Genomic DNA, 16,876 nt, shown 5'->3' with positions numbered 1-16,876 from the left:
CTCACATTAAGCTGCCGCGTAGCTGCGCGCGAGAGCGAGAAGGTCCGGTTATCAGGTTCTTGCAGGCGGCAACTCCGCCCGGGGTGGAACTAAGGCAGGGTGACCCCAGATGCCTCATCCCCATCCCGGGGGGGGGGGCGGAGTGGGGTTAGGGGTTGGGAAATGCAGCGAGCAACCCGGCCGCGATCGAAGCAGCTTGGAGGAAACCTCTCCCCGGATCTTAGCCAGCAGCAGCAGCCAAGAACTCGGCCCAGACCCCGAGGGGCGGAGACGCAGGAAGGAGGCGCCTGCGGAGCCCAGCCCAGCTCAGGGAAGGAGACCTCCCTCTTCTCCTTCCTTCTCCGGCTTTCTCCATTCTCGATCCCAGTTACAAAACTCCTCGTCGTCCGGGGACGGCTTGCTGGGCGAAGATCATGGTTAGATCCTGGGGAAGGCGAGCGGGAAAAGGAAGGGGGCTTTGCTAAAATGCGCTTTTTTTTTTGCAAGCCGTCGGAGAATACGCGTTTCAAAAAAACACGAGGTGCATTAATTCAAGATCTGTGGGGGTTTTGGGCTGCAAAGCAAATTGCATAGCGCTTCCAAGCCATCTCCCCTACCATCGGCTATGAATATGCTCGTTTTGTAGGGTGAGGTTTGGGAAGGCGGAAGTGTGTTGGGTTGGGGGGGGGGGGGAGACATCTTGGGAACCCACTTTCTGAGCCAGAACTGGTGGGAAGGGGATGCGGCTTTTGGAGGCGGCCTTGCGCTTGTCCAAACAGAATATGGGGTGTGTTTATATGGCAGAATTAGGGGCTGATCTTTTCATAAGGCGGGTGTTTAGTATGAAGGAGGCGGTGGGGGTCCAGGAAAACAGCTGTCTGGGGGGCGTGAGTTCCCCTTCTTTATTAGGAGGTCGCCAAACACTGGAGGGATTCTGTGCCAGGGAGACAGCTGTCAGGAGCAGCTTTGCTCTGCTCATGATATTATGGTTATGTAATCCTTACAGCAACCCTGTAAGGTAGGCCAGTGTTATTATTTCCCCCCCATTGCAGACAGGAGGGGTGGAGGCTAAAGCCGAGAGAGAGAGGGAGTGGCTTGTGCAAATTCAAGCTGGCAGTGACCCGATCTTGTAGCTTAGGCTCTGCTAAGCCAGCTGCCCTGATGCAAGGTGACCTGGGAGGGGCGTCAGGTTTCACATGGTTTGAGGAGAGAGAGGGTCTCTGGGGTGGAATCATGGGGGGTCCGTGACTGGGGATGAGGAGGGGGAAAATTAGATCGTTATAGGTCTTTCCCCTCGGTGAACGTGGTGGGAGATTGAAAGCAGAACATGGGCTGCAAGAAGTTCAAACCTATCCATTCTGAAGGAAATCAGCCCTGAGTGCTCACTGGATGGACAGATCGTGAAGCTGAGGCTCCAATACTTTGGCCTCCTCATGAGAAGAGAAGACTCCCTGGAAAAGACCCTGATGTTGGGAAAGATTGAAGGCACAAGGAGAAGGGGACGACAGAGGATGAGATGGTTGGACAGTGTTCTCGAAGCTACCAACATGAGTTTGACGAAACTGCAGGAGGCAGTGGAAGACAGGAGTGCTTGGTGTGCTCTGGTCCATGGGGTCACGAAGAGTCGGACACAACTATACGACGACAACAACAAAATATTAAGGATAAATACTCTAGGTCATGGGTTCTCAACCTGTGGGTCCCCATATGTTGTTGGACTACAACTCCCATCATCCCTGAGTTCTGGCCTTGCTAGCTAGGGGTGATGGGAGCTGTAGTCCAACAACATCTGGGGACCCACAAGTTGAGAAAGGCTGTACTAGGTGCTTGTTTTTTGGTGCAACTGGTGAATGGAGGAACAGCAAGGAGCCTTTGGAAGTAGAGGTTGGGAATCCACTGCCCTCTGGATGTTGATGGACTCCAGCTCCCATCAGCCTGCCAATTCACTAGTCAGGGATAGTAGAAGTTGTAGTCCCAGGGGTCTTTCAGGGAAGGCTGAAGGTCTTGGAAGGAAGTGCAGGGATGTCCTTGGGAAGTAGAGGGTGCAGGTTGGAGGTGAGAAATTGTGTCCTTTTGCAAGACTGTCAAGAAGACTAGACTGGGGAGGGGGCAGGAATTGTCTGGGATGGTCTATGGGAGACTTGCTCTCTTCCCATTAGCTCCCAATGCCAATTTGTCCAAGTCCCTCAAACCCTTTGAGGCTTTGGCCTTCTCTGCAACTTGGCACTGACTCCTCAGAGTAGCAGCAAGTTGGGCAGAAAGGTACCCACAAACACACCTGTGTACACCATGCTTGCATTTGGGGATGCTGTGGGTGTACTTGGGCTTTGGGTCTTTCTTCCCAAGGAGGTCAAGTTAGCCTTCTCTCTGTTAAAACTTTACATCAAAAAGTGAAGACTTTTTTATTGGCCCACTGAGATAATTCTTATTCAGCTGTGATTTTTTTTTAAGCCTCTGCTGTTTTGTTTTTTTAAATTCGTTTTTATTGGGTTTTTCTTTTTTACAATGTCTGTAATCATTACATTACATTCAAGTTTCAATTTCCCCCTTCCCTGTTGACGTCCCTCAACTTCCATCCCTGGTTTATTACATCTCATATTACATTTTGCTGTTTATATAGACTTCTGTATCATCGTACTATTAAGTTTCTTGTTTTTTAATAATTAAAATTGCCAATGTTTATTTAAATCCTGCCAATGACACTGTATTTTTTTTGTTGTTTCTACAAATATGATGTAAAAGGTTCCCATTCTTTTTCAAAGTTACTATTGTCTTTTTCATGTAGTTAATCTGTTAACTTTGCCAACTCTGCATAGTTCATTAACTTCTCTTGCCATTGTTCCTTTGATGGTATTTCTCCAGTCTTCCAGTTCTGTGCTATCAGAATTCTTGCCGCTGTCGTCACATAATGTCTGCTTTTCTTTTGGCAGTTGTGCTAAAATTCCTATCAAAAGGGCTTCTGGTTTTTTAGTAAATGTCATTTTAAAAGGCTCTGCTGTTTTTAATTATTTATTTTTAACTGTAGTTTTATATTTATGCTGACCTTTATATAGCATGAATGCTGCATATCACTTATACGCTCCGCTTTTAACAATGTGTATTATTTGCATGTCATTTATATGTGCTGCTTTTCTGTGCTAGGGGCCTCAATAACCGTATTGCTATTGGGGGCCCTAGTACAGAAATGTAGCACTACAGAAATGTAGTAAAGGGGCCCCTGACCATTAGGTCCAGTCGTGGCCGACTCTGGGGTTGCGGCGCTCATCTCGCTTTATTGGCTGAGGGAGCCGGCGTACAGCTTCCAGGTCATGTGGCCAGCATGACTAAGCCGCTTCTGGAGAACCAGAGCAGCGCACGGAAACACCGTTTACCTTCCCACCGGAGCAGTACCTATTTATCTACTTGCACTTTGACGTGCTTTTGAACTGCTAGCTTGGCAGGAGCAGGGACTGAGCAAAGGGAGCTCACCCTGTTGCGGGGATTCAAACTGCCGACCTTCTGATCTGCAAGTCCTAGGCTCTGTGGTTTAACCCACAGCGCCACCACTGTAAATAAAAAAATAACAGAACATGCATTGTTGAAAATGTCATGTGCTGTGTCTTTCCCTAGGTGCCTGAGCTGGAGAAAGCGACCGTCCGAATGAAGGATCCTGAACGCGTAAAAAATGTAATTTCAGCCCTCAGAAAAGGTGGGGTAGGAAAATTCCAGGTGCGTGCTCCTGTATTCATCTGTTTGTACCCTTAATTTATCCCTCCCACCCATCCTCTTCCCAGATGTATTGCACAAGCAGCTGCATGAACCTCGGAACAAATTTTTACCTCAGCCACTGCCCGGTTTTTGTCTTTTTCTACTTACTAGTGAAATGCCTGTCAAATGATGAGAACAGCATGGGTTTAATGCAGTGCTCAGAATGTTTAAGCATATAGGTAACCGTGAAGGCCATAACATTCTGCACCAAGAAAGCCTTCTCCTTAAAGTTGTTTCTTGGGAAATATGGCAATTTGGGGGGTCATCTAGATTTCATGTGAAAAGTCAGGTTCCCCAAACAGGTTGTTAACTTAATGCTTTCTGCTGGTATCTCTCCAGCCTGCATCAGAGAAGTTATTTAAGAGCACTTGGCAGACAAACACTCACCAACATCCAAAACTTTATTACACATAGATATAGGAGCTATAGAAATGCTAAAATGAAACTGTGGCAAATATTGAATGGACTCATTTGTCATGTGTCACCAAAGCACAACAATTGTAGTAAATGGTAACACAGACTTTTCTTTCTTTCTTAAAATTGCACTTATTTGACTACCATGCGTCAAACGTAATTTGCTTTAGCTTGGGTGAAGATGTATTGAATTTATCAGCCATTGCCTGACTAGTTTATGCTAGATCTTGCTTTCTTCAAAGCAAGAAGAAACAAGATTATGTTGGCAAATTATTATCTGCCTTAAGCCGAGTTTCCCTCTGTAAATGAAACCTGGCATCCTGTGACTTTGCTGCAAAAAAACAAATGTTTTGATGGTTTGACAGGACAACTTGGAATGACTCCAGCCCACTGTAACTTTAGAATTTATTTGGTTCCTTCTTGGTCTCAGTTTTGAGTCTGATTGAGCTCCTGTGAAGCACCAATCATCAGGTGGAATCACTTGATGTGCAGAGATTCCATCGTGCCTTCCCACCTCCCCAGTTGATAGGCACTGGGAATTGTCCCTTAGCCCACCAAACAGCAAATGGGCAGGCTGTAGAGAGTGGAGTTGTGCAAATGGGGAGATCACCTTCCTCCCCATTTAAATCACACTCCATGCAGGCAGCTCCATCAGCTGTTTGATGAGTTAAGTGAGTGACACTTGACAAATTCAGCAGTGGCAGGCTGCCCACCTGAGATTACTTGGTAACTCTTGAGAGTTACCAATTTCTTGGTTCCCTGAATCTGTAGAGTAGTTTCTTGGGCTAGGCAATGAATCCTTTGTAATATCTCTCTCTCTCTCTCTCTCTCTCTCTCTCTCTCTCTCTCTCTCTCTCTCTCTCACATTTTCCTCCTTGTTCTCTCCAGGTCATTTCTGATTTTGACATGACTCTGACTCGGTTCGGGTTCAACGGTCGGCGCTGCCCAACTTCCTACAGTGAGTCCAGTTTTGGCCCTTTTCTATTTCATTTTTCTCTTGTAAAACACCACTGACTTTTATCTCTCCCTCTTGGTCCCTCCAAGCCTTTGGGACAGTCCACATATATATTGGCCTATTCCTATCTCTTTTTTTAAAAAAATGGTGTCACGGACCATTCATAACGTAAGAATATTATTCACCCCTGTGAGCGTGGCAGCGGGAGCGGGGTGGTGGTGGTAACGGAAGACAAGTTACAACAAATAACTATAATGTTGTTCACTGCTCCTGCTGCACAGAAAAAGCATTTTGGTTCCTGAAATTCATTCCAATTGTGCGTATAAAATATAACTGATAGGATTCTACTGGATGTGGTATTAGTGTGTGAAAGCAGTCCAGGTGCCATGATGCTCCAGATGGTGGAGATGTCAGGCACCATTCTGGCGCCCAGGCATCTGCACTTGGTCACAAGTGGTCAATAGCCAGGTGCAAAGTGCGCATGGCTAATTTCGAACACTGACCCCAAATGAGAGTACAGTGGTACCTCAGGTTACACATGCTTCAGGTTACATAGGCTTCAGGTTACAGACTCCGCTAACCCAGAAATAGTGCTTCAGGTTAAGAACTTTGCTTCAGGATGAGAACAGAAATCGTGCTCCGGCGGCGCAGGAGGCCCCATTAGCTAAAGTGGTGCTTCAGGTTAAGAACAGTTTCAGGTTAAGAACAGACCTCCGGAACGAATTAAGTACTTAACCCGAGGTACCACTGTAAACTGATTCAGAGTTATTTGCAGATGGTACCTGAGTAAATATTTTCACAAGTGGTGGTCCTGGGAGAAGCTACAAGAATTCTGGAAAACAGTATTTTACAAAATTGGGCTTATCACGGGTCAGATGCTATATTTAGATCTCAGGATGGTGATATTTTCCATATTTGATTAGGGGAACCAAAATGTTACTAAAATTGTATATGTGACAAAAAATAATAATTGTTATAGTAGTTAACCAGACCTTAATACAGTATTTATAAAAATGAATTCGATATTTGGAATTTGGCATATATTTTTTGTGTGTGTCTCTTCAGATATCATAGATAACAGCCGGGTCATCAGTGAAGAAGGCAAGAAAAAGGTATGAGCTTTCATATCTTGGCATGGTGAAGTGTAAACCGACTTCCCAGTTCCATTCCCTCCTGCTGTTAGGAGCTCAAGGAGCCTTGAGTTCTATGAGGGGACTAAGGTTTTGAAACAGAGAATTCTCCATTCCTTCTATTGAGAGGTTAAGACCTCATGAATGACTTTTTGAGTTCCCTCTATTCTACAGTCTCCGTGTAGGTTTGACTTCCCTGCAACTAGTCCCCCAAGCAAGAAGCCAAATATCAGATAACAGGAAGATGCTTTTTCTGTTTCTGTCGCCCACCCCCTGGGGGGGGGGCTGTACCCTGCAAGTACTGGCTAACGATCAATACCTATCCCATCCTCCTAATATGATGGGGAACAGGCTATGCAGTTGGTTGCCCCAGTCCTAGCCAGAACCTCCATCTTGGAAAACCTCCATCTTGAAATGTGCGTGCTTTATCTTCTGACTAGCTAAATATCCCCCCCCCTTCCTTTTCTTGATACTGGGAACTGTTCCAGCTAAAAGATCTGCTCAATCATTACTACCCTATTGAAATTGATCCTTACCGGACCATGGAGGACAAGTTGCCCCTCATGATAGAATGGTGAGTATTTGTGTCAGAAGAGGTAATGTTTTCCTTAACAGGGAGGAAGGGTGCTTTCTTCCATTACAGAACACACACACCCCAACTCCATTAATGAGAGTCTCCCCCCCCCCAATTTTTAAAATTAATTTTCCAATTTTATAACAAACATAAAAGAAAAACATTACAATATAAAAAACCCCGAAGAAACATATATCCTAGCTGTTAAAATCCTAATTTAAATATCATTGTTAGATGACTTCCGCGAATCCCCCCTAGCTGAGTTTCCATAGAACTCATTGTAGCAGTTTTCCAGTACCCACTTCCAAATAAAATTAACTTATTCAATTAACATCTTTTGTTCTTTTCCTAATATTTTCAATTCAAAATGTTGTACAATTCAGCATATTTTACTCCTAGGCCAATTTGGTACTTACAAGTAATTCTACTTACGTTATCTTAGATTATCAAACTAAATAGTCCTTGATATTCTTCCATTCTTCTTGATGCTCCTCCTCTTTCTGTTCGCGGATTCTTCCAGTCAGGTCGGCAAACTCCAAAAAGTCCATCATCTTCATCTGCCATTCCTCCACTTTTGGTATTTCTTGTAATTTCCAGTTTTTGGCTAACAAAATTCTTGCTGCAGTTGTGGCATACAAAAACAGTCTAACATCTTTCTTGGGCAATTCCAAACCTATTATTCCAAGTAGAAAGGCTTCTGGCTTTTTAATAAATGTATATTTCAACATTTTTTTCAACTCATTATAAATCTTTTCCCAGAAGTCTTTCACCTTGGGACATGTCCACCACATATGATAAAAGGTACCTTCCTTTTTTTACATTTCCACCATTAACGAGAGTTTTGAGGATCTTAAAAGGGATCGGGGGCACAGACACATCACCTGAGACAGGTCTGATCTGTGGCAGTCAAGCAAACACGAGAATCGCTCATGTGCCTGGAGAAACAAACTAACTAGAGGTTCTGTAAGCTCAATAGATACACCCACAGAGGACTCCTGGTCCCTGATAGGACAGGTGTGTGTGTTCCAGGTGGACTAAGGCCCACGACCTCCTGGCCCAACAGAAGATAAAGAAAAGCGACATCGCCCAGGTTGTGAAAGAGTCAGATGTCATGCTCAGGTACAAAATTTGCATGTTGTGTGCAAGAAGAGGGGGGGCAGGTAGGATGGGGGAACAACTTTATTCTTGTGGTCTGTGTCCTCCTCTGTCAGGGCAAGGTGGAATTTTGACACACTTGAAATTGAAGTGTGCCATTGTGTTCCGGAGTTTGAGGGCTTGCTGATTTTTCACATGCCTACTTGACACACAGAATGCAGATATTTTAAACTTGCGAGAAGCCAAGTTACAGGGAACAAGGCAGAGGGCCTTCTTGGTAGTGGCACCCGCCAGGTGGAACGCCCTCCCACCAGATGTCAAAGAGAAAAACAACTACCAGACTTTTAGAAGACATCTGAAGGCAGCCCTGTTTAGGGAAGCTTTTAGTGTTTAATAAATTACTGTATTTTAATATTCTGTTGGAAGCCACCCAGAGTGGTTGGGCAAATCCAGCCAGATGGGTGGGGTATAAATAATAAATTATTATTATTGTGCAGTCAAGGCCAGCTATGGCAAGGAAAAACATGACTGTGGATGGGGAGATTTGAGAGAGAAGCAGGACTGGAAGCCATAAACGAGGGAGAAGCAGCCAGAGCCTGAAAGGCAGTTGTTCTGTCACAAATGATAGCATTTATATATCATGTTCGATGTATTCAAAGCATTTCACATTTATTAACATTTAGGCTAGGTCAGCTTTATTATCCTTGTGGAAGGGGTTGAGGAGACAGAGGCTTATCTAAGGATCTCTCCACACATTCATTTTTTGTTTTGTTTTTAGTTAACGGCACAATTAAGATGTAAATCGTGATTACAAGAAGTGTGTCTCATGCATGTACACTAGTTGGTGATCTAGGATTGATGGTGGCTTCCTACCAGTCGAAAGTGGGTTTGTCCCATGTAACGTGTGCCATATCCCTATAGCAGGGTGCATTCAAGGCAACTGAAATAATAAGCAAAAACTATGTTAAAATAATTGCCAAGCGAAATATTGTGTTAAAATGATTGCTTTAAATCGAGTTTCCCATTGTTATATTGTATGTTTCCTTTTTTAAAAAACCATGCATACATACGAATTGGTTAATTTAATCACTGCAATATTTTGACTGTGTTCGGACATTGCAGTAAGCCGTGGTTTGGTGAGCCATGAATGGAAATAGCCTTGTGTGTTTCACCATTTCCGTAGAAGGTTACGCTTCCTCTCTTTCTTGCATTCAGAGACGGCTTCAACATCTTATTTGACCAGCTTCACCAGAACAAAGTACCCCTCTTCATCTTCTCGGCAGGTGTGGGTGATGTGCTAGAGGAGATAATTCGCCAGGCTGGGGCTTTCTATCCCAATGTCAACGTGGTCTCCAACTACATGGATTTTGATGACAGCGTGAGTTGAGCCCACTTCACTTCCCCCAACTCCTATCTGCCCTGGCATGGAAGCGGTGTGCCAGTCTGAACCCTGGGGGGGGGGGCTTAGAAAGTTTTGGGAAGGTATTAATAGGACGGGATAAATGGAAGGCAGGTGTGTGCCTTCTGGGGTCAGCCAGAAACTCCCAGGCTCTACCAGGATGAGCAGAATTTTGGTTGTAGTGAAAAAAATTATTTATAAGAGACTTGGTCCCAGCTCTCATTGAGCCATCAACACAACCATGCCTCTCTGGTGCTGTTCAGCGAAGAGCATAGGCAAAGAAATAAGCTAGATGAGAGCTTTAAGTACATATGGCGGATAATTTCTTACAAAGATGACTGAACAGGCGCTATAGGACATATTCATGTTTACTACGGTACATCCAGGTGAGGAATCATTTTGCTGTACAGGGAAGTTTTTAATGTTGTATTATGTTTTTGTATATGCTGGAAATCACCGAGTGACTGGGGCAACCCAGTCAGATGGGCAGGGTACAAATGATAAAATTATTATTATTGTGTCATCAAGTAGTTGTCCACCAGTGCTGTTTGTTTGGAGTTTATTCACACTTGCCTGGTGATGAGGGTACTTGAACCCTTGGAGGTGTGCTGTGTCATGTTTGCTAGGCACTTTGAAGGTAAAATCACTCATCTCTGTGATGACTTGGATTCCATATTTGTGACAAATTTGGGTGTCCAATGCAATGTCTAGGCCAGTTGTGTCCAATGCAATGTCTAGGCCAGTTTCGTGGGATCAGTTTAAGTTGTTGAGGCCTGAGGATGTAGATAAGATGCTTCAAAGAAGCACCAAGGCTGTTGTCCATTCAGCATCTGTGCAAGACTTTCCTTTTCCTTTTCTTTTTTTATATAATTTTTATTAAATTTTCTGTTTTACATTTTAGAATATTCATTTAACCAACCTTAAAATTTCAGTGACTTCCCTTCTTCTCTTTCCATGGTTCATTTTACAAAACATAAATCCCTGCATATTTTATATATACTAAACCATTCAGTATTCCATTATTACATCCATCAAAACTTTTTTCTTAAAAAATGTTTAGGGCTACTCTCATTTTCCTACTCATATTGAAATACTGCCCCTCAACGAGGCCAAACTTCGATTCACAAAATGTTTAGGGGTATGCGTCCCTCTGCGTCCCACCCAGAAAAAAAAGCACTGATTACATCCATCAAAACTTATTTACACTGTTGAATTTGTCTTAATGCTGCCCATGTTTTCAAATAAACACAATTTTCCTCCATATATATTAAAAAAACAGTTTCCAATCTTCTTTAAATGTATGTTCTTCTTATTCTATATGTTAGGTCTGCAAGCTGCACATTTTCTATCAGTTTAAGTTGCCAGGGAATTCCCAGGTATTAAAAAAGGCTATTTATGCATGCCACTACTGCGTCTGTTGTTTCCTTAGCCCCAAAATGGAATTGAGCAAAGTCCCAACTAAAGAAGAAAGGCAATTTAAAGACTTTGCTTTTTCAGTGAGCTTTCTAAGAGGAGATTTCTATTTGTGTTGGATCTTGAAGCATTTCTGTACATGCAATTGTTTTAACTGTTTTTATATAGGTGTTTATTGTGAAATTGCCTGGATAAGCTTCAGATGAAATGATTTGTAAATGGAAAAGGACACTGGATCTGTGAAAAAATCAAAAGCTTCTCGAACACAGTATATGAGCTTAAAAAAACGTTTAAGTATAACTTTATGGAAAATACAGAAGCTTTTCTACTAGGGATAATGGACAGAGGTATAGCAAGAGAAGATCAGAAGCTATTCCTGTATGCCACAGGAGCGACAAGGATCCTAATTGCTAAAAATTGGAAAAAAGAAACTGTGCCAACAAAAAAGAAATGGCAAGACAAACTGCTAGAGTTTAGATTAACAGAGGCAATTAGAGATCACACTAGACAAGAGTTTCAAAAAGCATGGGGAAAATGCAGAGAATACTTCACAAAACAGTGCCCTAAAATACATACCTGGACTTGATTAATGTCTGTAGGAGACTTTGTGGATATTTAAGTTATAATTAGAAAAATCTTCATAATTATTCATAAAGGAAACAGCTTATAAGAAGTAAATAAGGAGGCCAGATACAGGATAAAGGAAGTCTTTTATTTGGTTGTTTGTATCATTGTATGTTATGCTTATTGTATGTTATGTTCATGTTTAATGAGGGCAGATTTCTATATGGGGGGGGGTTATGTTATGTTAAATTTCCAATAAAAATTATTTTAAAAAAAGAAAGAAAAGGACATTTAACGACTTTGAAGTAATTACTGCTGAGTAGTTTGGCTGCACACAAACACAACACAGAAGCTGCCTATCTCTGTGACTCTCGTTTATCTCATTTGTTTTTGTGTCCTCCATTCAGGGAGTTCTGCGAGGTTTCAAAGAGCCCCTCATCCACACCTACAACAAGAACAACACGGTCCTGAAGGATACAGAATATTTCCAGCAGCTGTGCACAAGGACGAACATTTTACTCCTTGGAGATTCCATGGGCGATCTCACTATGGCAGATGGTGTCGTTGATGTGGAGAACATCCTCCGGGTTGGCTTTCTGAATGACAGGGTGAGTTGGGATTACCCAGCCGGGCACAGCTGACTGTGGAAGGGCTGTGAGAAAAGGTGAGATGGCCCTTTCAGGTGGCAGACTTGGAGAGCTGGGAAAGTGGCCCTCGGACCATGAAAAGATTGTGCCCCACCCCTTCTTGTGCTGCCAACAAAGGCTCGATCTACAGAAATTTGCAGAAAAAAGCATGGAGCATAGCTGTCAACTGTCCCTTTTTTGGCGGGAAAGTCCCTTATCCCAGTGCTGTGTCCTGCTGCTGTCCCTTATTGATGATGTCCCTTAAATTTCCCGGGTTTCAAAGGAAGCAGCTCCTCTCCCTCCCTCCCTGCCGGGCCAGGGAGGAGGGAGGCTCCAACTATGTGGCTTGGCTGCGTTGCTCACCCAATAAGGAGTCTACGAATGACTGGGGGGTGGAGCTTGCATGCCTTGTGCCGATCAAATTGGCCGCGTTGCCTGGGGACTTGCCTTTGCTCAGCGCTTCCCAGCGGAGAGGTGACAGTGGTTTCCCTTGCTGCATCCCCTTTGCCGGGTTGCCGTGCTGTGGGAACCACCGCTTGAGGCTTCGTTTGGCTGCTGGCTGGGCTTTCTGCCTTTGGCTCGGAGGGACTCAGAATACCTGTGCTTGGAAAATCCCTTATTTTGGCTTCTGATCCCTTATTTTTGAGGCTGCTGGTCCCTTATTTTCAAATCTGTAAGTTGACAGCTATGACATGGATATATATATATATATATTATTACCTGCAGATCAAAACTGGTGTTAAAGGCATCACTGCGGTGGCTGATTATAAGGCAAAGCAACAGGCAAATATGAAGAGAAAAAAAGCAGGCAGTTTGCTTGCAAGCCTGCAGTTCTCATGCTCAACTCTGACACCCCCTTTTCTGGATCTTTTGCTGTTGATATCTGAATGCATTCTAGAATTTGAGAACTGCAGGCTTGCAGGCAAGCGGCACATTTCGTAACGAACAGTAAATGTAACCCTGCGGATTAATTTAAACTAACTTTAAAACACATGTTCTAGTGCAAGGCTGAACTGTTAGGTTAGAGGTTATTTTATTGGCATTGGTAACTGGCTCCTCTGGGATTATCTTGGGTGATGAAGAACAGGGTGGAAGCAATAGCTGATCTCATGGAGTAACCCCTGAGGATCTTTGAAGTAACTTCAGGCTAGAACACCGCTTGGAAACCACTGTAACAACACTGTGCTAGCCAATGCTGAGTGCCTGTAAGACCTATTCATCCTGCCCATGAAGGTGACCCAGAAACTACAACTAATCCAGAATGCAGCAGCTAGACTGGTGACTCAGAGTGGCCGCCGAGACCATATAACACCAGTCCTGAAAGACGTACATTGGCTGCCAATACATTTCTGAACGCAATTCGAAGTGTTGGTGCTAACCTTGAAAGCCCTAAACGGCCTTGGCCCAGTATACCCAAATGGGTGTCTCCACCCCCATCATTCAGCCCGGACACTGAGGTCCAGTACCGAGGGCCTTCTGGCGGTTCCCTCATTGTGAGAAGTGAGGTTACAGGGAACCAGGCTTCTAGGTGGTGGTGCCCTCACTGTGAAACGCCCTCCCACCACATGTCAAGGAGATAAAACAACTATCTGACTTTTAGAAGACATGTGAAGGCAGCCTTGTTTAGGGAAGTTTTTAATGTTTGATGTTTTATCGCATTTTTAACATTCTGTTGGGAGCTGCCCAGAGTGGCTGGGGAAACTCAGCCAGATGGGCGGAATATAATAAATTCTAATTCTCCTTCTCCTTCTTCTCCTTCTTTCTCCTTCTCCTTCTCCTTCCTCCTCCTCCTCCTCTTCCTCCTCCTCCTCCCTCCATGCAGGTGGAGGAACAGCGGGGGAAGTACCTTGAAGCCTATGATATTGTGCTGGAGAAAGATGAAACGTTGGACGTGGCAAATGGCATCCTTCGTTTTGTTTTGGCCGAAACAGCCCAAGCCACACAGCCCACTTGTCCTTGACAAGCTGCCAATTTCTTACTGCCCTTTGCTATGCCATAGACACATACCAGTTCTCCCCGTTTCTTGCCATTGTCAGTATCCTAGATCATTAAAACTGAGCCGAGCTGACATGTAGCCTCTTCTCTCAACCACCCTGTTCCTTACTTAAAACCCAATCCTGGCTGCACAAGGCAAGACATGTGGAATCGCCTTGCGGTACATTTCTCGGCGGACCAAAATATAGAATTCGCGAGGAAGCAATCTGGCCTCTAAAAGGCAAGCCAACGCTTGAAGTTTCTCCTGCTGGTACTGCTAGATTTAGTTGCGAGGACGAATTTCCAGAGTGAATCAATTGCATTTAAAATCACCCCAGGTCTATGGCAACTTTCAGGTGTGAGTTCCTGCTGGTTTCTTGTTCGCAGCAGGCTGATGATGTGAAGGGGTTGTGGACTCCAAACTGGGCTGTTTGCACCTCCTTGTGGCTTTGCCGCATTGTGCAACCCGATTGTGCACATAGCGATTGCTTCATATAAGCAGAGAACACCCAGATTCAATGTTTTGCAGTGGATTCTTGCAAAGTGTTGCTGCAGGTTTGCAGCCTGCTGTCTGCTAGGTGTGGGTCAATGCAATTTCAGCCACTCTGTTCCTCTTTAAGCCACGCCATCCCTGGCTCTCCTATGGCTTCCTCTGTTGCAGCAGACACTCGGACAATGTTTCCTTAACGGCATTGTCTTATTTTTTTTAAAAGGCCACAATTCGTGTTTATTGATATGCAGTGTCCCCCTGCCCCACTGCATGTGAAACATCTCTTAAAAAGAAAATCTAAACATAATAGAAGGTGCAAATGGTGAAATTCACTTTTCAGTCAAAGCACAAGCCAGTGATTTAAGAGGACATGAATGCTCATCTGCTGTATTGAACCAATCTGATAAAGCTGTAGGTCTTTGGCAAAAACTCAGGCCTGTAAAGTTGGGTAAAATACCTTGGCTATACTCTTGGCAGGTGAACAGCCTAGCTGGAATCCTACAAGCTTGAGGCAAATGTTTTGTTTGAGTGGAACCAGTGTGTGCTGGTATAATTTCAGTTTCCTTTAGGAGTGTAACTGTTGTTGCACGCTGGACGAAACAAATGTTTACCTTGGGTAGTTTTGCCCTTTAAATGCCAGTTCAAATGTGTGGTAAATCATATTTTTAAAGGATACCTTGTTTGTTACGGGGGGAGCTTTATATGATTGGAAGTTTGAAAGCCAGGTTGAATAGTCATAATTGAGACGGCACAGTAGAATGGGATATTCTTGTATGAGTTATACAAGGCAGTTTTAAATAAGAGCAGGGGAATGGCATCTTCTGAGCATTCAATTCAACTCCCTAAAAAAAGATACGTTTTGACAGGGTTTCTTTTGCACTATTTTTGGTTTTACCTTTCCCATGCCCCAATTTTGTTTTACAAAGAACAAATCACCCCTTCCCAGTTTTCTGCACAGAATCCAAGAACGTTGAATTGTTTGGGTGTGTTTGTTTTTATTATTCAAAGGACATGTAAAGATAATAAAACAGAGATTTCCTATTTTGGGGGGAAAAATCGTATGCATATTGCTTGATTGTCTGGCTGCTTTATTCTAAATTCTTTTTCTTTTTTAAAATACAACACCACCACAATATGCAAGGACGTTATGAACCACTCCGCAACCTTTGTAAGATGGGATCTTTTACCAAACCTTTCATGCCTCCTCCTCCTCCTTCAAGAAACCTGGGTCCTGGAGGTTTGAGAGGGTGCCGACAATTGTGCTCTGAGTTCCTACCCATTGTCATAGAACCACGGGTCCTGGAATGCTTTGAGCCGGGTTGAGGATATGACAAAGCAATTAAGCTCATGGCCTAGTATGACAATAAATATTTCTTCAAGCTTATTGAAAGCTCTTAAAATGGCCTGCAGCAGACACAACTGCTAAGCTGCTACTGTCTCCGTTGACGTTTGTGCCACATGGGAAAACTATGCAGCTAAATTGTCTTCAAGGTAACTATGCAGCTAAATTTGTCTTAAATTTGCAAAACTAGGCAGCTAAATTTGTCTTGAAGTACAAAAATTCAGCATGCATTGAAAAGAAAAGCTTTGCCTGCTGAAAACTTGAATGTCCTACAGCTATTCTGAGGTGTAGGAGCCCTGCCCAAAGAAGAAAGAGCTGGCCAACCTGTCAGCACTTTTTGCTGCTGCTTCTTCTCAGGCTGAGCAACCACACTCCTGATTTAGCAAGGGCACAGCTGCCCTGACCTTACACCTTCATCAGAGCAGTAGCGAAACTTCTTAAGAGCTTTTATAACCTACAATAGTTCGGGATAAAGGCAACGAATCTAGAACCTAGTTGCAGAACGCAACCAAAGTTTGGGCACAACCGACCAACTTTTCTTAGAAAAAAAGGTTAAGGGGACAGCAACAAGGCACCTACTGCCATCTTTATTGAAACTGCACACAATACACTGGGTTGTGTGCAGCCAGGATTCCAAGATGGCAGCAGGCACAGACAAAATGGCCGCCGCCGCTGCCTAAAATCTGTCAGGAATTCTAGCATCATCTCCCTTGCTCTGCCGTCACTCTGTTATAAAATGGAGGCACAGGGATGGGGGGTAAGGAATAGGGAAATATCAAAACTGAAAGAAAGCTGGTGGTCTTGCCACCCTGTTCCTCCTTAGCACTAAATCCTTGCAGTTAAATTAGTCAGAGACAAATCAGAACAAACCACCCCTCACTTCAATGGAAGGGTGTTAATGTGCATGTCTCACAAGCCGTTTTTTAAAAATAGCAAAACTGACTCTACTCATTTCTAAAGTTGGGGATCTTGTAGCCCCCATGCCATTGAGAAGCTTTCACCCACACCATGTGCCCACGATGGTGTTTGCTTCTCAAGATGGAGATCAGCCAGGGAAAGAAAACGGTGGTAGGTTATGCAGAGCTAGTCATCTCCCTCTTGGATAGTAACAACCACAGCAGTTGGGGGGGGGGCTATTACAGCTCACTGCGTTTTTCAGTGTAGCTACAGCTCC

The 16,876-nt window shown here is 43.9% G+C and overlaps 1 protein-coding gene across 1 annotated transcript; it reads left to right on the top strand.

Moving 5' to 3' along the window:
* Positions 1 to 291: 291 nt before the first annotated feature.
* NT5C3B (5'-nucleotidase, cytosolic IIIB) lies at positions 292 to 13,861 on the top strand. The gene is made up of 9 exons (XM_081884383.1): positions 292 to 416; positions 3,589 to 3,687; positions 5,029 to 5,098; positions 6,161 to 6,207; positions 6,714 to 6,799; positions 7,829 to 7,918; positions 9,110 to 9,272; positions 11,678 to 11,878; positions 13,719 to 13,861. The coding sequence occupies exons 1-9, from the start codon at positions 414 to 416 to the stop codon at positions 13,854 to 13,856; spliced, it is 897 nt and encodes a 298-aa protein (XP_081740509.1). The 5' UTR covers positions 292 to 413; the 3' UTR covers positions 13,857 to 13,861.
* The last annotated feature ends 3,015 nt before the right edge of the window (positions 13,862 to 16,876 follow it).

This window comes from Podarcis melisellensis, assembly GCF_964234715.1.
Source record: "Podarcis melisellensis genome assembly, chromosome: 13".
NCBI classification, from domain to species: Eukaryota; Metazoa; Chordata; class Lepidosauria; order Squamata; family Lacertidae; genus Podarcis; species Podarcis melisellensis.
This window is presented reverse-complemented; position numbering and strand designations above follow the sequence as displayed.